Source organism: Hydractinia symbiolongicarpus, chromosome 10 (assembly GCF_029227915.1).
Source record: "Hydractinia symbiolongicarpus strain clone_291-10 chromosome 10, HSymV2.1, whole genome shotgun sequence".
Lineage (NCBI taxonomy): Eukaryota > Metazoa > Cnidaria > Hydrozoa > Anthoathecata > Hydractiniidae > Hydractinia > Hydractinia symbiolongicarpus.
In genome coordinates, this window is record NC_079884.1 from 27,153,307 (window position 1) to 27,173,034 (window position 19,728).

At 36.4% G+C, this 19,728-nt stretch overlaps 3 protein-coding genes across 3 annotated transcripts; 1 reads left to right on the forward strand and 2 right to left on the reverse strand.

Moving 5' to 3' along the window:
• Window positions 1–200: 200 nt before the first annotated feature.
• Window positions 201–3,781, reverse strand: LOC130613035 (uncharacterized). The gene is made up of 7 exons (XM_057434355.1): window positions 3,262–3,781; window positions 3,066–3,115; window positions 2,084–2,924; window positions 908–1,976; window positions 592–626; window positions 393–481; window positions 201–257 (listed from the first exon to the last, which is right to left on the reverse strand). Exons 1-7 carry the CDS (start codon window positions 3,779–3,781, stop codon window positions 201–203), a joined length of 2,661 nt encoding a protein of 886 aa, XP_057290338.1.
• Window positions 3,782–12,227: 8,446 nt separating this feature from the next.
• Window positions 12,228–13,725, forward strand: LOC130613036 (tigger transposable element-derived protein 4-like). Its single transcript, XM_057434356.1, has 4 exons — window positions 12,228–12,757; window positions 12,804–13,029; window positions 13,092–13,205; window positions 13,609–13,725. The coding sequence occupies exons 1-4, from the start codon at window positions 12,228–12,230 to the stop codon at window positions 13,723–13,725; spliced, it is 987 nt and encodes a 328-aa protein (XP_057290339.1).
• Window positions 13,726–15,328: 1,603 nt separating this feature from the next.
• Window positions 15,329–17,301, reverse strand: LOC130613038 (uncharacterized). Its single transcript, XM_057434357.1, has 4 exons — window positions 16,827–17,301; window positions 16,180–16,743; window positions 15,972–16,081; window positions 15,329–15,916 (listed from the first exon to the last, which is right to left on the reverse strand). Exons 1-4 carry the CDS (start codon window positions 17,299–17,301, stop codon window positions 15,329–15,331), a joined length of 1,737 nt encoding a protein of 578 aa, XP_057290340.1.
• Window positions 17,302–19,728: the final 2,427 nt, after the last annotated feature.

The following is a 19,728-nucleotide window of genomic DNA, read 5'->3' on the forward strand; positions in this document are numbered from 1 at the left end:
TACTATTACATAGCTACAATTTTTAAAGTTTTAAGAACAGAAAAAAGTAAAAAGCGATGCATGATTTTAACATTTACATTTTTTAAATTGTTAAGTCTTGAGGTAAAAAAATCGTCCACTTTTAAAAATTAGGACCCAAATGTTCTACGCTAATTCTAAATTTATCTTGTATATGTCTCTAACAATTTCTACCTAACATGCTAATCACTTAACGAAGTGCACCACGTGAAGGTAAGCCATAGGACTTTGCACTTCACCTAAAAAAAAAGAGATGCATGTCTAACACACATTAAATAAAATGCATCCTTACAATATTTTTAGGATTAAATGGGACACAAAATACTCAAAATAGTAAACACGTAAATGAACTTTCAACATGCAATTATAAATACCCACAAAGAGTAGTTCAACAGCCAGAAACCTGACACTTCCATATACACGTATGTGACGGAAGTGCACCCAACGTCAGTATTATTGCACACTGATACGCAGCATATAACAATGTTTGTGAAACAGTATTATATAACTACGGTGGTGCACAACTACTCTCATGTTGTATAACATTAAGGTCATGCCAGCGTCAGAGGTTACCTGGCCATATACCTTCTATAGAGGTATACTTTTCCCTTTTTGACAGCACAAATGTGTCATATTATACAACATGGTGGATAATAAATACAACTTCTAGTAATTTTCAGATAAGGAGTAAAGATAATTTTCAAATCCAAAGCAAAACTGCTTTAAAATTAGATTCGCATATATTTATATATTGTTTGGAAAATCACGTAAGAACTTGTCGGTAAACAATATTTTGAGTATAACATTTCCCAATTGTTCAATAAATTATGTAAGAACCTGACGGTAAACCACATTTTGAGTATAACATTCCCTATTAAAAAATCCTTGCCTGGATGAGGGAACAACACTTTCTCGAACATCACCAAATGCTCTTGCTCTAGAAAAAGCAACATACAGCTGACCATGAGAAAAACATGGCCTGCGCAGCAATATTCCAACCTTTTCAAGGGTTTGACCTTGTGCCTTGTTTATTGTCATAGCATAAGACAGCCTTAGTGGAAGCTGTCTGCGACGTAAGACAAAAGGCATACCTGTATCCGAAGGTGCAAGTTGCACCCTTGGAATAAGTACCCTATCTCCAATGGCATTACCAGTGAGTACTTCAGCATCGACACAGTTGTCATGAAGACGTCTTATAATTAGGCGAGTGCCATTACATAAACCATTATTTATGTTTATGTTTCTTAATAACATAACAATGGCACCAGTTTTTAATTTAAGGCAATGAGGAGGCATACCTGAAGGTGTGATACTATTTAAAAATTCTACCGGATATTGATTCCGCTCCTCCTCATCATCACACACAACATCATCTGCGCTAAAATAAACTTTTTCTTCACCAGGCAACAGCGCCAACACCTGATCATTAATGATAAGTGAGTCATCATTTGTGGGTGTTAGTACCACAGATGATGCCATAATTTCCGGTGAAAGATCCCTAAACAAAGTATCAACAATACATTCATTTTGTATCACACATTGGGATGGCACTTCAATTGCACCTTGGAAAGGTTCATGCTCCCGAACAGGTAAAACACCTTTCCCAAGTTGCAGAAGCCATGCAGCAAATTGTTGTTCTCCTGGCCTTGTTCTCATGTTTCGATGTAATCGAAATTCTTTAACCAAGTGCCATAATGGAGAACTTTTTAAACACATGTCCACAATTTCAGTTGGTTTTCCTATTCTGACAACAGGCAGTAACTGTGAAAAATCACCACCTAAAAGAACAACTTTACCTCCAAATGGAAGCTCATTATTACAAATATCTTGTAGAAGACGATCTATTGCATGAAAAGCATGCTTAGGAATCATGGAAGCTTCATCAAGTAAAAAGAGACTCTTTTGTCGCAATTCTGCAGCATAAGCAGAAACCGGGGTTATGCTGCATGTACTGTTCTCTACAATAGGAACAGGCAACCGGAATAGTCTATGAATGGTGGTACCATTTTTCAAAAGTGTTGCTGCTATGCCAGTAAATGTAGCATTCCAACTTGAAAACCTCTACCTGCAATTTCAGAAATAAGGTAATTATAAGTAAAGGTTTTACCACTACCACCAGCACCTTCTAAATAAAACAGACGGTTGTTTTGGGCTGCATTGTTAGCAACATTTACAACAGCTTCTATGACTGCATTAGCCAGTGCAGTCTGTTCGTCAGTAAGTTGACCCCCTAGTTGAGAATCTCTTTCAGCCTGCATAGCTACATCAATGTTTTCAACTGGGGGTAATTCATCTAAATGAGGAAGATTATAATCAGTAAGAGATTTACCAAATTGCCTAAGTACAGAATTAATATCTTGAAGCAGCCTGTACTCAGCCTGTTCCTCATTCATTTGGTGAATATAATCTTCATACATTGCATCCTTGTACCTTGTCCAGAAAGTAAAAGGACCAGAAGGTTCGCAGTGAGTAAGTATCACAGCAAACAGTTGCCTTAATTGTCGAGGCATCTGAAAGTTAACAGCTTCCTGCAAAGTATTGTTCCATTCAGTATCATCTTGCAGGAGACCACGCAGTAAACAGGCGTCACGAAATGTTTCAGCAGCATTGCCATTGACAGTTCGTAAATCTTCAAAAGAAGTTGCACCAGGTGTATGCAATAGCAACATACGTAAATAAAAAAGCTCCCCTGCGCGAAGACTCACACTATACATTCTGGACACAATTTTACCATGACCGCGTTGTCTTGGTTTCCAAACTTTGTTCTTATTAAAAACAAAATAAAGAGGAATATCTGGATACATATATTGGCGAGCATCATGATTCTCTGCATTTAACACAAACCAAGCTGTTAATTTTGTGGTCTGATCTGCAGCTCTGTCCAGAGCCTCTTCAGCCTGTCCTTGCTGAAAATAAACAATATGGTTATTTGACAAGTGCACTGGCAATCTATGGACAACATGAGATTGTTGGTGCATGTTAAATTTAAAATGACGCCATATTGCTTCTGGTGCACTGACGTACCGAGCATCCTAAAATGTCTGCACCTCATCATGATCAACATGTTCGTTGATCTCAATGTTGGCACAATCATGACCTTTATAAATATGTTTATAGAGGCATTCAACAGATTTAACAGAGCCTCCAAGTTTATATGTGCATTTTACTTCTTGGAAAACCACAAATTATGTGGAACAATCTAGCGACTATCTATGTCAACATTGTTGACATTGACATGTATACCATTATCACGACGTCTATATAATGGATATCCGTTGACTTCAGCTACCGTAGATGCTAAACATTTATTTGGAAAACTTTTCGTGCAAGCACCATCTTCCATACATCTGGAATTAGGATTCAGATGTCCACATGGTCCATGAATCATACACGATCGTACAATTTCAAACAGCTCAGGGTGTTCCTGTTGATTAGGAATTTCTGCTGAAATAACACTGTCTATGTCATCTGCATTCCTAAGTTTGTCATTGGGATCTAAATGAATTAACAAATGACAATGAGGCAAACCCCTGTTTTGAAATTCTATAACATACACATGTGCTATAGTCTTACCTAGAACTCCCATTTCAGTAACATCTTTAAGGAGTTCATTTAGTTTCAATTTAAAAACTCGAGAAACTAAATCAGGCCGATCGTGTGTACGTTGGCCTGCAAACAAATTTTCTGTAATTTCACGCCATTTTGGATTGCACGTAAAAGTCAGAAAAAAATCAGGTTTTCCAAACTTACCAATAACTGCCATAGCATCTTGATAGTTTTAAGCCATGGCACGTGGACTTCCTTGAAAACTCGAAGAAAGAACAACAATACGACCTGGTTGAAGGCCTCGCTCTTCAGCTCGTGCATTCAAATGGTCAGCTAAACGTTCATAACTAACAACACGAAGGTTGGTTTGATTTGCTCGAATGTAATTTAAATTATTACCTTCAACTTTAACATAAGAATCAACACAATACTGCTGAAACAATTTCTTACCATAATGAATCGGGCTGAAATATTCCCGAGCAGCTAAACGGTAAGTATAATACTGCAACATTGTAGTAGTGTTGCGAGTACGGGTTGCACGTACAGCAACATGAGGTATCCTATTATGCCAACCTGGTTCACCCCTTGGGAAAAAAAGAGGATACACCATTGGCTCCAAGTTTGCAGACATTGTGGAAATATTCTGTAAATCACCTCCACGCGGATAGATAACAACATCCCTGTGTCCAGGAGGTGCTCTATCTTGGCCAACAAATACTGCCGCAACTTCATCATGATGTGGCAAGTTGTAGCGCCTTCGGTCATTGCCAACTCTCATGTACATACGCACTTCAGATGGAGCACGGTTTTGTGCTGCTGCCTGATTTAATTTTTCAGCTTCAACTTCAGCCATGTACCTAATGAATAAAAATTAATTTGACAATGCTGTTTTCCTTTCAATTAAACAAACAAACAAATAAAAAAATAGAATCTCTGTTTTTTATGTATATTTAAGTTTTTGGCATAAAAATAAACAACATATTGTTTGTAACAACGATGTACGGAACGTTCTTTTCTAATGTTCATAGAATTTTGTTATCTATTTATATCCCAGCAATCAGAGTGTATGATGTGTATGATAAAATGAATGGCGAAAATGAGGAGGAGATAGTTGCATGTGTCTTATCAATTGTATTTCATATTTATTTTTGATATTTTCAGTAGCCACCTGTTGCTCGAAGGTAGCGAAGATAAAAAAAGAAAATTATTTTCTATACTTTAATTTTAACATTTTTTTATTATTTTTAACAGGAATTAATAATTAAGTCCTGGGCACTAGGTTCTGAAATACGTGTAAATAATTTGAACAATGGCCATTACACTACTGTTGCTTATAACCAAGTGCATGGTAAGTGGTTTCATTGCAACGACATAGCAGTGGTCCCTTGCAAACAAAGCTTGCTTAATGGTGTACAACCTTACATCCTTTTCCTTGAAGAGCTTAGGTAAGTTGCAGTCAGCACCGCAACTTCCGGCTTATGTCAGCAAGGGGGTTTGACTATCCTTACTTTTTTATTTTTTTATAATTTTTTTTGGAGTCTTGTCTTTGGAGAGTGACGACTCCACTTATTACCTTAGTCAAAAAGAAAGAAACAAAAAACAAAATAAAAGTTATGTCAGCAAGGGGGTTTGACTACACTGGTCTTATCTTTAGAGAGTGACGACTCCTCTTCTTACACCAGTAACACAAGATTGTACAGAGTAGGACAGATGAAAAGTTATGGATGAAAGAAATGTCTAGTTCCTGCTAAAGACTGTTCGCAGACCTCTTTTGAGGTGACTCAGCTAGACATTTTGGGTACCTTGGTTCAGGAATATGAGTCGAAACACTTGTACCCTTTACAGAAGTCCTGTCCTACTCTCTCTGTCTGTTTGTTTGTTCAATTTTTGTGCCAATTATCTCCTTGGAAAAAGGAAGAATTGTGTTCCTTTATATGAGCATATTCTTAAGAGGAGCAAAACCTCTAGAATTTAAATTTTAAGACTTAACTGGTCGAGTTTATCATTGTGCGTACACTTTGTAATTTTCATTCTCTAAAAATGATACCTGATATATAACACTATTACCAGAAGCAAATCATTTCAATGTGCTCAATGTGATTGCAAATATATAAATAGATTAGAATTACATTCAACACAAAAGAACACAACAGTAAACGTGTAATTTTGATAGAGCTTACCTGTCCATGTGAGGAAAATATGGAAATCTGGCATTCAAAGAAGCTTTCGAGGTATTCACCCTTAGTTGAAATTAGGAATATTGGCACAAACGAAAGCTCAACAAATATTCTTCACTTTGTTATGCTATAAAAAAAATGGATGGATCGTGCATTTCTTTGCCATTAAGGTGGGTTCAAGGGGTTTCTGTTCAGAATTAGTAAGGACCTGTTTTCGTCACCTTGGTTTCCCTAACAAGCCTTTACGTTCCCTATTAAAATCCCTAACTTTCACCTCCATGAGTGCTTCTTTTCACACTTGGATGTCTCGAAATTCTATCACTTGGATTAAGCCTGAAAAGGCTCCCAATCATTCCTGAAGTTTCTTCTGTTACAAATATGGAATGTGTGAAATCAAAAACCCCTGAGAAATCATCCGCAAGTCACACAAAATCTTGTAAAATCAAAAAACCCGACAAACTTGCTACAAGGTCTTTCAAAACAACAGTTGCATTGCCATCTAACCCTGATTTTAGGAATAGCGGTCTAAAAAACTTGGGAAACACATGTTATGCAAACTCAATCTTACAATGTTTTTATAACCTTCCAAAAGTTAAAGATGCCATTTCTGTCAGCAAAACAACCTCGAAGTTAGGCGAAGCATTTGTAGGTGTTCTTTTGGCTGCTTCTAGAAGTCCAGTTGATCCCTCCCATTTTTTTGCGTGCTATGAAACATCATATCGCAGCTGCGAAGGGAAGTGCATTTAAGGTGGTAGTAAACCTTTAAAACCAAATTTTTAAATATTAATATATTGGTTATCTTTCTGCAATTTAAAGATAGCTTAGAACTGGAAAAATACATTTCCATGAAAAAATATTAAAAAAACATTTTTTTGTCTCGCTTAACCCGGAAACAGGTCAAAGAGTTCAAAAGGTTTTTACAGGATATCTTCTAATTAGAAAAACGTTTTGTAGCTCAAACTTTCCACATCTTTTCCTTGCAGTATGCTCTAGGAGACATAGTAAAATCATTGGCATAAAGCCATCAAAAGATATTCAAAAATAATTCAAAATTCTATTACTTACTAATAATATATGACAAGCAGAGATATTTTATTCTGCTTTGTTCAGTTGAATCAACCTCTTTTTACTATGTCTCCTAGCCATATATCTACTGAACCTATTCTGAAAATTTGAAGCAATTTGGTCAAAGCTACGAAGAGAAATGACGTAAAAACTAAGCGAAATACAAGCAAATTTTAAAAGCGAGATAATCAAACTTTAAAAATAAATACAAATAAAAAATTACAAAACTAGAACTAAAAAGCTAGTAATCTCCTGTAGAGTATGATGGTTTGGGTTCATTTTCCTTCTCTGTGTCTATGAATCCATTCCGAACAGCTCTTAGGTGTTTTCTTTGAAAAAACCCGGCTTCACCCTGATTTCCTCTTCATGGCGTTAATTTTGCTGGTGCCGCGTTGCGCTAAGCGATTTTGTAGAAAGCACAAATTGTTGAAACCAAGTAAATCAAAAACAGGCTTTAGACCACAGGAACCATCATTGAACTCGATTATTGCAGAGTAGACACCTAATTCAAGTATCTTCTTTAACACATACTGACTTTCGACATTTTTTCCAAATTACTCCATTCAGCGACTCATTATTGTTCTGTGTCTTTCCATGCGTGCATTTTGAAAGCAATTCTTCACTCGATAAATCTCTAAATATGCCAGTCAATTCAGTTTTCAACGCTAATGGGAGACTAAGTTTGGGTTTGTATGTACTTTTACCAGTAATTTGATCAGATTGCCACAAACACTAAGAGTTGACATCTCTAGGACAGAATTGATGACGAGTAATCAAATCTGCAATGTTACTGTTGTGATATAACACAGCATATACACACTTTTTCATTTTATATAGGTTATTAACATTTTGCCTAAGTGCCATACCGTAATAGTTTTGCAAGGTGTTAATGGCTTTTTCCGTTAATCTACCTTTCCCATCGATACGTTTACCATCTGAAAGTATTTTTTCCTTCAGTTTTTTGCACAGATTACGACAACGTGTTCCAAGTCGTTTTTGCACATGACCGACACAATCCAATTTTGTTATGATGTAATCGGCGTAGGGCTTTGACTCTGACACTACAGAGATCGATGAAGTGTCTCCATCACCTATATACTCAGTATATCGGAGTAAGTTTCTATCAACAGAGCGATGGAAAATCTCCTTAGCGCCAGCAGCTTCCATTGAACCTGAACTGCTAATATGATTTGCCTGACACACATGGTTTGCCTTCCAATCATTATACCCTTGTGAATTTTTCTTTTTGTGCCACATTTTACACCCAAAACAGTTTTTCGACATCACATGAGCATCTAAACATTTACCGTTTAAACTGTCAGTGGAAATTACAGTCACGACACCGTTTATAGATGCGTTACCTCTTTTCTGCCACGTGCCATCAACCGAAACTTGACAATTTTGAATTTCATTTACATCGCTTACTTTTTTTCTAAGACATTCAGCAGCAGAGGCAGTTGATTTGTCAGCAACTTTCTTGTAAGTGGTGTGTAAAATGTCATTTAGATTGGTGTAAGTTGGTTTAGAAAAAGCCGGTGGCATGTTCATCAGCGCTGAAAGCAATTCAATGGATTGATAGCCTTTTCCAATTTTTCGAAAAGACCATACAGTCTGAAGATTTATTTTAAAAGGAGCTCTCCCAGTGAGTGCTTTCACAGAAGACACTTCAGAACTGTATAACTGTATTTTCAAGTAAACAATCGTTGCAGTTGATAACCAGCTGATAAGAAAATCCCTGTTGCTTTGAAAGATTGTTCAGTAAACATACGTCATTATTTTTGCACCGAGGGCATTGTAAAAACAATTCTAACAGCTGTTTCAAAATTCCAAAGTTTAAAATTACATTATAGTTGTCCTTGTCATTGCCACAAGAGGTTTCAGGGATGTTGATTTTGTTTGCACTAGCACATAACAAGTCGGTCTTTTTCGCTGAAGCAGATTCACATAATTTTTTGTTGCCTGGGAACTTTCGGGTTTTTTTTCTTGCTCTATCTCTAGACATTTTATATTAGTTTTATCCAGCAAAAAGGCAGATGATAATGTTATACATCCAATAATAAACTTTTTACTTGTTAACTAAACGTTTCTGATGCAATAAATCAACTTTCTTTAGGATCTGTGGTTGCCTTTTAGTCCCTCTCATAACACACATCTTTCGGTTGAAAAAACGATAATCCTAGTGTTTTTAAGCTGTGACTTCCAGATTGCCGTTTGCATAAAGGCCAGTCTACACTATGTCTTTCTATTAGGCCTATACACACTTGTTTACTTGTTAAAACCCCTAAATGACGCAAAGAAAAGAGGGTATAAAATACTTTTTTAAGGAGTTTTTTTTTAATTCTAATACCATGGCCTGTAAAATCCTATTTATTGCTACTTTTACAATATTTATGGTATTAAAGCTATATAAATTTTAAATCTACGATAAATTTTGAATAAAACAAGTCAATAAAATTTTTCGCTAAAATTTACGCCAAGAAGTGTTTACTACCACCTAATATCTTTGCTCAGCACGACGTCCCCGAGGTTCTTAAATATCTCCTACCTGGTCTGTCATTAGACTTTCCATTTCTTGGAAGTCTTTTTAGTATTGGCATCATGACATCAACCACTTGCAATTCATGTTATATTACCAGCTCCTCAGAAGTTATAGCACCATGCACCCAACCACCCTACGTTACAATCTTCCTTAGATAATTTCTTTGAAAGCGAGGAGTTGTCAGACACCAATGCCTACTTCTGCCATGTTTGCAACGCTCATCAAGCTGCTCTAGTTGAAAAAGAGGTAGTGTCGTGCGGTTCCCATCTCATTTTACAGCTAAAACGTTTTGCCAGTGCCAAAGGCCTTTTGTCAGAAATTGCCTCTCGTATTACTGCTTACCCTGGTACCCTTTCCATACCTTTTACCGTAGATGGAGAAGTGAAATTTCGTAAAAATTTTCAATTAAGGGCTATTATCAACCATTGCGGCAACTTAAGTAGTGGTCACTACACAACCATAGCCTTCGACCAAATGGTTCACAGGTGAATACATTGCAACGATAGAGCAGTAATCTTCTGTGATGACCGCCTTATTAACAGTCACGAGTCCTATGTTTTCTTTTTAGAAGAGCTGAAGTAAGAATACTTTAACCAGAGCTCCGCCGATGTTTGTTGGTGTAGTAAGTGGCGCACTACACAAGTGCACAAAGTGTGGTAGGGTTTGTGTAATGTTAAGATTTGATATGCTTTGTGGCTTATGATACAATGCTTATTTTAGTAATCTTAGGATAAGTTATTTATTTCTTGTTCACATATTCCATAACTTTGATGGTTATGTTAACAAATTTTTAATAGATGACTGTAACTGTCTTGATTATTACCCCAGGAAAAAATAAAACAAAATCAAATACAAATGAAGTTAGCAGGGGGGGGGGGGTATGATCACACATGATCTTGTCTTTGGAGAGTAACGACTCCACTTATTACCTGAGTTAAAAACAAAGAATAGCACAGTTGAACAGAAAGTGGTCAAAATTTACTTTAGGAAGATATGGATGTCTAGTTTCTGCTGATGACCGTCCGCGGACCTCTTCCAGGTGACCCAGTTAGACATCCAGACTACTTAGGTTCAGAAATATGGGTCGAAACCTACCTGCCCTTGGTTAAAGTTCTGTTCATCTTTTCAAATGTGTTGTTCTTTTTATTTTTTTTATATTTTTTTAATTAATTCCTTGTAAAAAGGGAGAATTGTGCTTTTAGAGGCATTTTCTCTAGAGGAGTACAACCTCTAGTTTATTTCCAAAGACCTAACAGGTTGAGTTCATCATTGCGGTGGCTAGCCACCTCTTTGTAAATTATTTTTCTATCTTCCTCCATCACTATTTCCATTATATTATTATAGAGACTAAAAGAGAATGTTAAGAATAAAATGTACATTTTACGACAGTAATGGTTCAGTGGCAACTGTTGTGACAATACATATATGGCTGAATAAGAAGAATACAGTTGACTCTCTCTATCTCGACTACCCTCTATCTCGAACATCTCTCTATCTCGAACCAAAGTCTCGGTCCCTTGGACATTTGTGTAGGCTCTAAGCTATTTTCCTCTCTTTATCTCGAACCTCTCTATCTCGAATACCTCTCTATCTCGAACCAAAATCTCGGTCCCGTCTGACTGTTTCTCTCTCTATCTCGAACTTTTCCGGATTTAAGAACCTATTTACACTAAAAATCGAATTAAAATGTTCCATTTTCGAACGAAAATGTTTGACGTTCGAATTCTAAAGTCACTCACAAAACATTGTTTACAGTGTTTTGAACCAGAAACCTTCTTGAGGTGAAGATGTCGGCTTTAAAAAGAAAACTCAATAACGTTTCTTTAATTCAAAAATGTCAAATAATTCGGGAAATTGAGAAAGGAATGTCAAACAAGGAGGCAGCAGAAAAATACGGGATCCCCAAAAATACAATTTCAACTTGGATGAAAAAAAAACATAAGATCCTACAAAGCTTGGAAGAACAAAAAACCGCGTCTGGTTCGAAAAAGGTTCGAGGCTGTGATTATGAGCAGATAGACAAGGCTGTTTTCAAATGGTTTACTGTTCAAAGAAGCCAAAACATTCCGATCGATGGCAATTTGATAAAAGAAAAGGCACTCAGTTTTGCTAAAAACTTTGATTGTTCAAGTTTCAAGGCTTCCGATGGTTGGCTGGACAAATGGAAAAAAAGGTAAATAACATAGTTATAATTTTCATTTCGTGTATAAAAACAACGTGATTACATATCAAACACTAAAATTACAGCTTCTGTTTTTTCAAAATCTCTACCATTGACTTTTGCCCGGATAAGCTTAGAACACAGGGGACCTGCATTCCATCACCATCTCCAAGATTAACTGCCTTTCCAGTAACAGTTATATCACATCTCCCAAATTGATCAGCACGGAGAAAATAAAATATGGTTTTAGCAAACTTTCCATTTTCTCCTAACGGCAAATGTCCGACTAGTTTCCCATCTTTTTTAACGGCTACAGCGTATTTGTCGACAGGGTTGTGAGGTTCCATTTCTCCTTGTAGTTTTTCTTGTTGGACTGGTGTCCATAAACTTTTGTAAACATGGTACCCTTTTATGTAAGATGTAATGTCAGTGGAAGACAAAACGACGAGTGGCATATTTTCAGTTAATTCAATTTCTTGTCCCAGTAAATTTATAGCCATATTGTTCATTACAGATTCTACTACACTCCACGTGTTCAACAATATAATTTGTAAACAGATAAGAATCGAATCGAACCAATCTTAAAATTTATGTTCGATTGTGTTATGTTCGATTAATATTAAGGGCTGCTTTACACGAAACATTTTTATTTATTTACTTTTTCAGGCACAGCATTTCCTTGAAAGTTATCGGTGGTGAATGTAAGTCAGTTACAAATCAAATGACAAGCTCCTGGAACGAAACCACGCTCCCAACCATTCTGTCGAATTACAAATTGGAGGACACTTTCAACGCAGACGAATTTGGTTTGTTTTACCAATGTCTTCCCGAGAAAACATACCACCTCAAAGGAGAAAAGTGTTCTGGGGGGAAGAAGAGCAAGTTGAGATTCACTGGAATGGCCGCAGCAAGTGCTACTGGAGAAAAGTTGCCAATGTTCGTCATTGGCAAATCAAAAAAACCTCGCTGCTTTAATAACATCAAACATCTCCCTTGCCAATACACATCACAAAAGAAAAGTTGGATGAATAGTGAAATATTTGAAAACTGGGTCCGGAAACTGGACCAAGAGTTTCGTGTAGACGGGAGAAAAATCGTTCTTATAATCGACAACTGTCCAGCACACCCATCGATCTCGAACTTAAGAAACATTCATCTCGTTTTTTTGCCCCCTAACACAACGTCTGTACCAAGGTGTCATACGAAGTCTAAAAGCGCATTACCGAAGGAGAGTTGTACGTTTGCTGTGCAGTGCTTTGGAGAACAACAAACCTTTCCCAAAGATTTTAATTTTAAGCGGAATGAAGATACTGGCTGATTCTTGGGAGGCTGTAACTAAACAAACCATCATCAATTGTTTTAAGAAATCTGGAATCTCTTCTACAGGACAACAGGATGCTATTGCTGATTCGGATGACCCATTTAAAGATCTCCAAGAAAGTTTGGATGATTTAAGAGAGGCTGATCCATCATTGGTACCAAATGATCTCAGTGCTAATGATCTTGTGACCTTGGATGATGAGGTTTCGCAACCACCCCTCAAATCTCTAATGAGGATATCATTGATGAATTTCGGAAATCTCAGGACGACGAAGCTGAAGACGATGGCAGTGACATGGAGGATGATTCATTTGATATAGTTGTCGAAAAACCATCAAGATCAAAAGTCGAGTGTAGTATTGATCTTTTGAAAGATCTAGCAATGTGTTGCGAAAAAGGCAATGAAATGCAAATGCTTATCTCCAAATTCGAAAAAATGTATAATGAAGACAGAGTGGCATCACTTAAACAAAAAGACATAACCGATTTCTTTAAATGAAGCTGTAAATTTATTTTATGTATTTATTTTAAAAGAAGTCTTGTGCATTGAATGTTAACATTTTAACATCTCTCATTGACCTCTATCAACTCCCGATACACTGAAGGTTAAAAATACGTTTTTTTACGAAAAAATCCAATTTTTGTCAATTTTTCTCTATCTCGAACTTTCTCTATCTCGAACAAATTTTCTGGTCCCTTGCGAGTTCGAGATAGAGAGAGTCAACTGTAATGTAAAAATACGAGCAATGTGAATTCATTTGAAAATGTGCCTTGGCTTTCAGTTCATGATTAGCACATGTAACGCAGCTATTTTGCTACATAAAGTTATAATATTGGTTGAATTAGTAAAAATGCTTTTTAAGCTCAATTTTTCTGACAAAAACCTTTTATTCGCATAACGAAAAAGAGGATCCTAAAAACTTTAATCGGGTTTTTTTGTTAATGAATTTCAGTTAAATTAAACCCAGACGGATAATTAAATTTTGACTTAACCTTATTCTGTTTATCCATCTTCAACCTTTTTCGTATCTGAATGTTTTTTTTCTATTTTTACAGACTTCTTACTTTAAAAATTTAATCAAATAAGAATTTTTTTACCTTATATTTTTCATTTTATAAGATTGAGTTTAAAATTCAATTTCAAGATTGAGTTTTTACTACCGTTTAACGCCCTGAAATAAACGCTGATATTATTTTTAAAGTTGTTAGAACACCTGATTTCAATGTTTCTTCATGTTCAAAAGGTGATAAAAGTCAGTAAAGCCACAATCGTTTCTTATCGCAAAATTTTCTAAGCATTTCTAGGTGTTTTTTTGTTTGTTCTGATATATAAAGATTTAAAGCTACAATCCCGGACAAAATATATTGGAACTTATCACATTTTACATGTTTTTGCCCTGCTCACATCCCCTTCCCCCTATTTCAATGTTGCAAGGTGCCTTATAACCAGTGGGCAGCCCGGCAACATTGAAATAGGGGGCAAGGGGTCCAAGAAGAGGATTTTCCTCAAAAGTTCCAAATATTTTGTCCGGGATTGTAGTTTAATTAAAAATACTGCACAAAATTTTGCAAAAAATATATTTATATCAATCCTTAGTTTGCGATAAATCAATTTTAAATTTATGCGTTCATATGCTAATTATTTAACAAAGTAGGACTTTGCATAGGACTTTGCACTTCACCTAAAAGAAAAAGAGAATGTGCAACACAACATTTAAATAAAATGCATCATTGCTGTACTTTTAGGATTTACAACATATTTTTGACATACAATAAATTTGAAAAAGCCAAAATAAATATCAACAAAAGAGTAGTATCATCAGCTTTTTGTAAGGGTTGTAGCAATTTTCCCAAATTCACTGTTTTTAAATGTAAATACGAAATTACTATCCTGTGATGTTACTTTGTTTTCCAAGACTTTCCTTATCAGGTAAAAACCTCCTCCCTGGCTTTAGGATACTGCTGAACCCTAATTATTCTGATGAGCCTTACAAATGTATAAGACATGGCTGCGCCGAATAGGAACATTTACCTATAACAACAGCGCACGCTACTCTGATGTTGGCAGTACATTTCGCACAACACGGCGGATAGATATAAAGAGCAAATTATCTTTTTTGTTTATTTTATATTTGCATTACATATACTACAACACAATTGTTCAATGAATTATGTAACAACCTGACGGTAAACCACATTTTGAGTATAACATTCCCTATTAAAAAACCTTTGCCTGGATGAGGGAACAACACTTACTCGAACATCACCAAATGCTTTTGCTCTAGAAAAAGCAACATACAGCTGACCATGAGAAAAACATGGCCTGCGCAACAATATTCCAACCTTTTTAAAGGTTTGACCTTGTGCCTTGTTTATTGTCATAGCATAGGACAGCCTTGGTGGAAGCTGTCTGCGACGTGAAACAAAAGGCATACCTGTATCCGAACGTGCAAGTTGCACCTTGCGAATAAGTACCCTATCTCCAATGGCATTGCCATTACTTCAGCATCGACACAGTTGTCTTTTAATTAGTCGAGTGCCATTACATAAACCATTATTTATGTTTATGTTTCTTAATAACATAACAATAGCACTAGATTTTAATTTAAGACAATGAGGAGGCATACCTGAAGGTGTGCTACTATTTAAAAATTCTAACGGATATTGATTCCGTTCCTCCTCCTTATCACACACAACATCATCTGCGCTAAAATAAACTTTTTCTTCACCAGGCAACAGCGCCAACACCTGATCATTAATGATAAGTGAGTCATCATTTGTGTGTGTTAGTACCACAGATGATGCCATAATTTCCGGTGAAAGATCCCTAAACAAAGTATCAACAATACATTCATTTTGTATCACACATTGGGATGGTACTTCAGTTGCACCTTGGAAAGGTTCTTGCTCCCAAACAGTTAAAACACCTTTCTTAAGTTGCAGAAGCCATGCAGCAAATTGTTGTTCTCCTGGCCTTGTTCTCATGTTTCCATGTAATGGAAATTCTTTAACCAAGTGCCATAATGGAGAACTTTTTAAACACATGTCCTCAAGTTCAGTTGCTTTTCCTTGTCTGACAACAGGCAGTAACTGTGAAAAATCACCACCCAAAAGAACAACTGTATCTGCAAATGGAAGCTATTGCATGAAAAGCGTGCTTAGGAATCATGGAAGCTTCATCAAGTAAAAAGAGTCTCTTTTGTCGCAATTCTGCAGCATAAGCAGAAACCGGAGTTATACTACATGTTCTGTTCTCTACAATAGGAACAGGTAGTCTATGAATGGTGGTGCCCCTTTTCAAAAGTGTTGCTGCTATGCCAGTAAATGTAGCATTCCAACTTGAAAACCTCTACCTGCAAGTTCAGAAATAACGTATTTATAAGTAAAGGTTTTCCCACTACCATCAGGACCTTCTAAATAAAACAGACGGTTGTTTTGGGCTGCATTGTTAGCAACATTTATAACAGCTTCTATGACTGCATTAGCCAGTGCAGTCTGTTCGTCAGTAAGTTGAACCCTTAGTTGAGCAGCTCTTTCAGCCTCCATAGCTACATCAATGTTTTCAGCTGGGGGTAATTCATCTAAATGAGGAAGATTATAATCAGTAAGAGATTTACCAAATTGCCCAAGTACAGAATTAATATCTTGAAGCAGGCTGTACTCAGCCTGTTCCTTATTCTGTTGGCGAATATAATCTTCATACATTGCGTCCTTGTACCTTCTCCACAAAGTAAAAGGATCAGAAGGTTCGCAGTGAGTAAGTATCACAGCAAACAGTTGCCTTAATTGCCGAGGCATCTGAAAGTTAACAGCTTCCTGCAAAGTATTGTTCCATTCAGTATCATCTTGCAGGAGATCACGCAGTAAACAGGCGTCACGAAATGTTTCAGCAACATTGCCATTGACAGTTCGTAAATCTTCAAAAGAAGTTGCACCAGGTGTATGCAATAGCAACATACGTAAATAAAAAACCTCACCTGCGCGAGGACTCGCACTATACATTCTGGACACAATTTTACCATGACGCGTTGTCTTGGTTTCCAAACTTTGTTCTTATTAAAAGCAAAGTGAAGAGGAATATTTGGATACATATATTGGCGAGCATCATGATTCTCTGCATTTAACACAAACCAAGCTTTTAATTTTGTGGCCTGATCTGCAGCTCTGTCTAGAGCCTCCTCAGCCTGTCCTTGCTGAAAATAAACAATATGGTTATTTGGAAAGTGCACTGGCAATTTATGGACAACATGAGATTGCTGGTGCATGGTAAATTCAAAAAGACGCCATATAGCTTCCGGTGCACTGACATACCGCGCATCTAAAAATGTCTGCACCTCATCATGATCAATACGTTCATTGATCTCAATGTTGGCACAATCTTGATCTTTATAAATATGTTTATAGAGGTATTTAACAGATTTAATAGACATGCACGCCTCCAAGTTTAATGTGCATTGTATTTCTTGGAAAGCCATGGATTATATGGAACAATCCAGCGATTATCTACGTCAACATTATTGACATTGATATGTATACCATTATCACGACGTCTATATAATGGATATCCGTTGAATTCAGCTACATATATGCTAAAAAGTTCTTTGGAAAACTTTTTGTGCAAACACCATCTTCCATACATCTGGAATTAGGATTCAGATGCCCACATGGTCCATGAATCATACACGATCGTACAATTTCAACCAGCTCAGGTTGTTCCTGTTGATTAGGAATTTCTGCTGAAATAACACTGTCTATGTCATCTGCATCCCTAAGTTTGCCATCGGGATCTAAATGAATTAACAAATGACAATGAGGCAAACCCATCTTTTGAAATTTTATAACATACACATGTTCTATAGTCTTACCTAGAACTCCCATTTCAGTATCATCTTTAAGGAGCTCATTTAGTTTCAATTTAAAAAACTCGAGAAACTAAATCAGGCCGATCGTGTGCACGTTGGCCTGCAAACAAATTTTCTGTAATTTCACGCCATTTTGGATTGGACGTAAAAGTCAGAAAAAAATCAGGTTTTCCAAACCTACCAATAACTGCCATAGCATCTTGATAGTTTTAAGCCATGGCACGTGGACTTCCTTGAAAACTCGAAGGAAGAACAACACTACGACCGGTTGAAGGCCTCACTCTTCAGCTCGTGCATTCAAATAGTCAGCTAAACCTTCATAACTAATAACACGAAGGTTGGTTTGATTTGCTCGAATGTAATTTAAATTATTACCTTCAACTTTAACATAAGAATCAACACAATACTGCTGAAACAATTTCTTACCCTAATGAATCGGGCTGAAATATTCCCGACTAGCTAAACCGTAAGTATAATACTGCAACATAGTAGTAGTGTTGCGAGTAGGGGTTGTACGTACAGCAACATGAGGTATCTTATTATGCCAACCTGGTTCACCCCTTGGAAAAAAGAGGATACACCATTGGCTCCAAGTTTGCAGACATTGCGGAAATATTCTGTAAATCACCTCCACGCGGATAATGAGCAACATCCCTGTTTCTAGGAGGTGCTCCATCTTGGCCAACAAATACTGCAGCAACTTCATCATTATGTGGCAAGTTTTAGCGCCTTCGGTCATTGCCAACTCTCATGTACATACGCACTTCAGATGGAGCACGGTTTTGTACTGCTGCCTGATTTAATTCTTCAGCTTCTACTTCAGCCATGTAAACGGGCTTACTCTGTCCATAACATCTTGAACAGTTTGCATCACGTCTTCACGACAGCCATTATTTTCTTGGCGTGCCATTCTTCCTTTAAGAGCCCTACCTGCTTCATAAATATAAAGTTGGTTAAAAACAGGGGTTTGTCCTTCAGGAGGGCGAAGCCCACCAACACGATTGCATCGGCCAGGTAAGGGGCGAAGGTTTCTCAAAAAGAAGCAAAGGCAAGGGCACTCTTTTACTTACGTATATTTGACTGAAGTTTTTTCCCTGAACAGTATCTGTATCTTATATATTAATTCCCTTGCGTGAGTAAAACTGTGAGTCCACGACACGGAAATCACGGGTCACTTTCTTATGACGTGGCTGTACGCTAAAATTTAACTAAAAAGATTAGAGATTTACTTCATAGAAATCGCACATAAGGTGTAAATATATAACCCGCTGCTAATAACGATATAAATATATATACCCTTATGCCAAAAAACTCTATGTTAGCATATATATATAGGTATCGCTACATATGAAACGGTATTAGATATTCACAAAGCATACGGACTGTTAAATGAAGCTCCCAGCATAAAACGGAAATTGTGTTTACGAAAAAGATGGCTGTTCTTTTTATTCTCTACTCTTTCATTCAAAATAAATCTTTAAAAAAACATTTGAAGAAGAGCATGGTTTTATAAATTAATCATAACAAGGTTCTGTAAGGTTTTTTCATGTTTTATTTTCAGTTTTGATTATATTATTGTTGCCAGACATGTTTTATAGCTAGCATCATAAAAAGCCAACCACCACTAACAACTAGCTAGCTAGCTAGCTAGGAATATATATATATATATATATATATATATATATATATATGTAGCCATGTTCTTTATACCTAGCTAAGTCTCCAGTTTATATTTAAGTGACTAGCTATTAGCTGCTGTAGCTAGCTAATGCTAGCTTTAAACTAAAGATTCCCAGTATATATATTCCCACAAAACACATCAAACGTTATTAACCCTGAAAATTTTAAAAATTTTCCTGGGTTTTTTTTGGTTTGCGAAGTTCTTTTCCTCCAAATATTCTGAAAATAAAGTTCAGAAATTACTTATTTTGTTTCAAATTGTGGGCAAAAACCTTAATCAGCATGCTAAAAGAACTGACTTTTCTTAATTTAGAATTACTAAACACAACCATTTTCTTACATTTAGTGTAAACTTTTGTG